This window comes from Morone saxatilis, unplaced genomic scaffold (assembly GCF_004916995.1).
Source record: "Morone saxatilis isolate NCDOM2014 unplaced genomic scaffold, NCSU_SB_2.0 Contig6, whole genome shotgun sequence".
NCBI lineage: Eukaryota > Metazoa > Chordata > Actinopteri > Moronidae > Morone > Morone saxatilis.
In genome coordinates, this window is record NW_023340206.1 from 9,282,902 (window position 1) to 9,288,612 (window position 5,711).

The following is a 5,711-nucleotide window of genomic DNA, read 5'->3' on the forward strand; positions in this document are numbered from 1 at the left end:
GTTTTTTAACACCACAGGAGAAACAACTGCCACATCGTGAGTCGCTAAATCCACTCACCCACCAGACTGTAAGCATTACAGTGATTTTCCTTTGTTTTTTTAGTGAGTAATTCTCCTGCTAATAGTGGTTTTAACTTTCCAAACTAATAGTGTCTCTGTCTCTTTGAAATGATGGCTTCATCTTCTAAGTCAGTGGCTTATTTTTTCGGTATTATTTTTTGCTTCCCCACTGAAGTTTGGCAGCACTTTGTTTTCCTCCAGGAATGCCACAATTTCCAAAACAATTCAGTCTGACTCAGCAAAGCGTGTTCATAGCCGAGGATCCTTTAAAAACTTTTTTTGACTGTTTATTTGAAACTGGAAAAGGAGATCTGTCTCTTGAATTGTCTGTGCCAAGTCAGAAACAGTGTGGTTTTTTTTGTGTGTGTGTGTGTGTTCACAGTGACACCCCAGAGGGAGAGCGGTGATTGACGTTTGTAGGTGCTGTATTCCTGTCTTGGCAGCTTGGACTTCATGGGGATTTCATGTGCCCTCTGTCTGCTCCCTGAACCCTAAAAATCCAGCTTTCTGCTTTTGGTTAGGCAGGAATGTTAACTCGCCTTCGCTTTGTCCAGATCCTTTGCCCAAAAAACTCTGCAACCCACCCCACCCTCCCTCCATCTCCTCCTGAGTGACTCCTGAAGCAGAAAAGCCATTAAATCAGTTGAGCTGGGTTTAGCCCACATGAGCAAATAAGCTACTGTTTAAAGGCTGACTTTGGTTAGCTTTGGGGCGGGTGGCACGGCGAAAATGTTTGCCTTCGCTCCAGCTCGGAGACCTTAGTTCAATAGATTGTTTGGTGATGGGATACCTGCGTGTTTGTGCACAGGGGGAGGGTATTGAACAGGGCTTCAACAGGAGGTGCTGGAAGGAGTAAATGGAATAAAAGTGACACCTGCTGTGCCGTGAACAACAGCTAAGAATCCAAACCCCTCTTTGACCCCATTGGTGTCAAGATAAGAGCATTAGATGACTTCAATTACACCGTGTGAGCAATATTCAAATATACTGGCGATGTGGACGTTTGACTGACTTCTTTGGCACTTTATGGACAGTGTTTGACCGGAATGTGAAGTTTCCAGGCGTCTCTGTGTTGCGCAGGTGACTCGAGTGTAGTGATAAGTCTGTGTAAAGGTTGATAAACTGGCACAAACAGAGGTAGGCCCGGCTTGGAGGTCAAATTTCAAGTGTCTTGTTTTGGCCGTTGAGCTTGTTTTCCAAGTGTTCTTTGATTATCCTGATATTAGATGTCCATTAGTGGTCAGGCCGCTGTGGATTCACGATGGTAACGCCTTTCATTTCTCCCAAGATGCTTTTGGTCAGTGGCGCAATGTTCTGTTTTTATTTTTTATTTTTTTTGCGTACCGGGTTCGTGTCCTCCAAAGCCCAGTTTGAACCGGAGACGGCTGAATATCAGATCACCAGAGTGTCAGTGCAGGAAGAGCAGACGAGGTGGGACAGGTGATGTTTAAAGGGACAGTCCGCCTCTTTGTAAGAACACATGCGTATTCGAGTGTGTAAGGCTCGGTGTCAGAAGGGCCATACACCTGTACTGAAGCACTTTAGCCATTTTAGGTGGGGTTTTTAATTGCATGTTAAAACAGCCGTCACCTCGCAGCTGTACGTGTTCCTGTCTCAGACTTTATTTCAGGGTCACAAAGTTTAATGCTTCTTCAAACGACTATTTCCCACCACTGAGAATCAACATGGCTTCTAGAGGTAATGGTGTGATGTCCCTGCAGCGTGTGAGTGTCTCCTGTGTGATTTTGAGTCCTAGGTTTTATGAAGGAAACTTTTCTGACTCGCTGTTATATCTGAGAAGCCCATAATTTCACTTGGCTCCAGACAAGACAGGCCAACTTGTAGCCTGTTTTCCTTACTCTGGTGGTCAGTACCAAAAGCATTCTTTCTGATCAGGCTCAGGCAAGTCTGTCTCACCATTTGTAACCATCTGAAGGTGCCAGTTTGGGGAAAGGATTTCGCAAAGGAATGGATGAGTAAGCTGGCGAGGGAGGGCCTGAGTGTAGTGCACTAATCTGAAGAGACATGCCTAAAGATACTGGGAATGGCTTGAGTCTTGTCCTGTTGCAATGAGTCATGAAATTCTGGTTATTTTCTTAGCTACACCCTGTTTTCCTGACACATAAAAGTAGAGAAGGTAGCTCCAAAGAGTCCTGATAAAGATTCTGAGACTTTAGTTCGTTTAGCTCGGTTTGTTATTCAGATTGGGTGCTGGATTTGATGTAACATATCATTTCGGGGCTCAGGGAGGCTTCGAGGCAAACTTTTCAGCTAGTTCTGGAGAAGCAAACCTTAGAATCTTGTCTTGAAAAGTTATCCAAACTACGACACAAAGTCTGAATTCTGTTTCCAGTTATCCTCCGAAAGCTCCTCTGTAGATTCAGTGATCCACTTTAGCAGTCTAATGGGTACTGAAGTGAAAAAGCCCCAGCTCTGTTCTCTCCTTTATGTCTCGGCCATGTTAAGTTATCAAATTGTGGTTTTAAAGAATTTTAAAGGGATAACTTCTGGCACTGTGGCAGGAAACGAATTCCTAAGCCCATTCACTGCTTGAGTATTAGAATTCCTGCAGTCCAAAGCCCCAGCAGGTCTGCTCACAGCTAGCTGCGACTTGCCAGCCGCCACTTTGATGTTTGATTAAGCAGCTGGAGCTTGGCATTGCAGGGAGCTGGAAGAACGGAGGTTTACCAGGGCCAGCGCTCCGACCAACAGGACTGGTTCACACTTTGTTGTGTCGTTGACGCATGGATACCCGCGTGTCTCTGAGATCTGTGTCTGATTAAAACAAAACATGTGGCTGTGTTTATGTCTTCGCCCTGCGGTTGAGGTCTACCTATAATACTTGCATGCAGTATTTGTTCTTGCATTCTTTTAATCACTGTGTGGATGTGTGAACCTGGTAGTGGAGTGGACACTTTGTATTAATCCAATGAGGAACGCTTGGAGGCTTTTAAAGGTCGTTGACGGTCTATTTTCGTTGTCCAATAATATTTACTCAATCGATCGGTTGTTGTGTTTTTAATATCCAAAACCAGCAAATGTTCACATGAGAGGCTGAAGCGTTAAAAATAGTTGCTAATAACTTCATTTTGGCTGACTAATCCTTGAATCAACAAATTACTTCAGCTTCATTTCAAGCTTTGGCTGTGTAATAGGTCTGCAGACCTAATAGCAATATTATTGAAATCGCAATATGGCCAAGTGCAATATCCAGCCAAATGTTTGACTGAACAGCGTTCTAATGAAGTACTGTAGTTCTGCACAGATTCTGGGGCCTACAAATCTTGTTTGTTTTGTTAGCATTTGTTTGTTTTTTTTCTTCTCTATAGAAAAGAGAATGCAATGCAGAATTCCAAACAATAAAACTTGTAGTATTGAAGTATGTGAGTGTCAGTGTTGTCTCTGTTCTCTTCCTCCAGAGCGTCTTTAGCTCCCCGGTCACCTCGTCACCATGAGTTGGAGCTTCCTAACTCGTCTGCTGGATGAGATCTCCAACCACTCCACCTTCGTGGGGAAGATCTGGTTGACGGTGCTCATCATCTTCCGCATTGTGCTGACAGCCGTCGGCGGTGAGACCATCTACTACGATGAACAGAGTAAATTTGTGTGCAACACGCAACAGCCTGGGTGTGAGAACGTGTGCTACGACGCGTTTGCGCCGCTCTCTCACGTACGATTCTGGATCTTCCAGGTGAGCTGCATATCACATTTCAGTCTACAGTGACGGTCTCAACAATATTCTGCGTCTGAATGGTGAAGAGTGGCTGTGTTTGTCCAACACGCACGTGTTTTTGTTTTGTGTTCAGGTGATCTTGATCACCACTCCGACCATTATGTACCTGGGCTTTGCCATGCACAAGATCGCCCGCATGGAAGACAGCGAGTATCGGCCCGTCCGGAACCAGAAGAAGAGGATGCCCATCGTCAGCCGTGGCGCAGTTCGAGACTACGAGGAGGCGGAGGACAACGGAGAGGAAGACCCCATGATCGCTGAAGAGATTGAACAAGACAAGCCCGACAAAGCAGAAAAAAGTAAGGTGGAGGTTTGAGCAGCAATCACAGAGCAGGTTTTACCGCCGTGCGGCGCTAATTAAATCAGATTCTAACCCGTGTCTTTGTTTTCAAAGGCTCAGAGAAGAAGCATGACGGTCGCCGGCGAATCCTGCGTGACGGCCTGATGAAAGTGTACGTGTGCCAGCTTCTGTGGCGCTCTGCCTTTGAGGTTGCCTTCCTTTTTGGCCAGTACGCCCTCTACGGCTTCGAGGTGATACCGTCCTACGTCTGCACTCGCTCGCCATGCCCGCACACTGTGGACTGCTTTGTGTCCCGCCCCACGGAGAAGACCATCTTCCTGCTGGTCATGTACGTGGTGTCTTTCCTCTGCCTGCTCCTCACCGTCTTCGAGATCATCCATTTGGGGGTCGGTGGTATCCGCGACACCTTCCGCAAGCGGGCCACCCTCGGCTCACGTGCCTCCCGTCCATCCTCCTCACGCGCCATGCCCACAGCTCCGCCGGGATATCACGCCACCATGAAAAAGGAGAAACTGAAAGGAGAGCTGAGGGACTCGCCAATGGCCGACTCCGGGCGGGAGAGCTTCGGGGACGAGGGGCCGTCGTCCAAGGAGCTGGAGCGGTTGAGGAGGCACCTGAAGTTGGCCCAGCAGCACCTGGACCTGGCCTACCAGGCAGATGAAGGAGGCCCTTCACGGAGCAGCAGCCCAGAGGTCAACACGGCTGCACAGACGGCTGCAGAGCAGAACCGCCTCAACTTTGCCCAGGAAAAGCAGGGCGAGGCGAGCGAGAAAGGTAACGAAGACACTGGAGACTGTGCCCTTAACTAGATCCAATATTTATCTCTAAACGTACACTTTTTGAGATAGTTATGTATTGCCATCTCCATTTCACACATGGCAACAGTTGAAACCAGAAAGTAGTCAGTTAACAGACTCCAAACATTCACTAGTTTAGTCAAAACTAAAGATGTTCTACTTACATTTTATATAACTGAAAATAATTTAGTTTCTGGAATGTTGAGTGAACAAAAGAAGCAATTTGAATATCTGTTGGTTGCAGCCCTAAACTCTGTGCTAGATTTGTTGGCAAAACTTGTGGAATCTTTCTGTAATTGTCTTAACTGTAAGTTGCCGCCCTAGTTAACAGGCTAAATCAGTTTGAAGTTAGTGAACTCATGTTAGAAATAGAAAAAAAAAATGGCCTGTATGATTTCACAGAGCTCAAGTTGACAGCTTGTTGACAGCAAATCTTCACATTTGAGGAGCTGGGAATAGAGAATATTTGACCTTTCTATTTCAACAGATGAAATAATTGATCAGGTCTCAGACCTTGCTGTTTCAGTTCCATGGTGAACATTTCCTAATGCTTATCTCAGATTAGTTCCGTCATATGACCTCAAGTCAGCAAAACGTCATGTAAATTGTGGAAAAGCTTTTTCAAAGTCCAGGTTTAAAGTGAACTAACGTGCTGAATATTCCTCTGTTTGCCTCCTCCTCTCCTAGGAACACATGCCTGAGCGTGCTTCCTGCCTCAAACGTCTGCTCTTCCATTCCTACTGGCCTTAAACACATGGGGGAAGCACATATGGGAGTGCAGTCAGACCACTGAGGGAGACCAGAGTGTGTGTGTGTGTGT

The 5,711-nt window shown here is 46.2% G+C and overlaps 1 protein-coding gene across 1 annotated transcript in view; it reads left to right on the plus strand.

Annotated features, from left to right (window-relative positions):
- Positions 1-3,479: 3,479 nt before the first annotated feature.
- Positions 3,480-5,711, plus strand: part of LOC118339810 (gap junction gamma-1 protein-like) — a gene marked incomplete at its 5' end in the record, with an annotated part of 11,411 nt that continues 9,179 nt past the window's right edge. The window contains 4 exon segments of the mRNA XM_035677576.1: positions 3,480-3,751; positions 3,867-4,092; positions 4,188-4,868; positions 5,579-5,709. Coding sequence (XP_035533469.1) covers positions 3,512-3,751; positions 3,867-4,092; positions 4,188-4,868; positions 5,579-5,592 — 1,161 coding nt within the window. The 3' untranslated portion in view covers positions 5,593-5,709.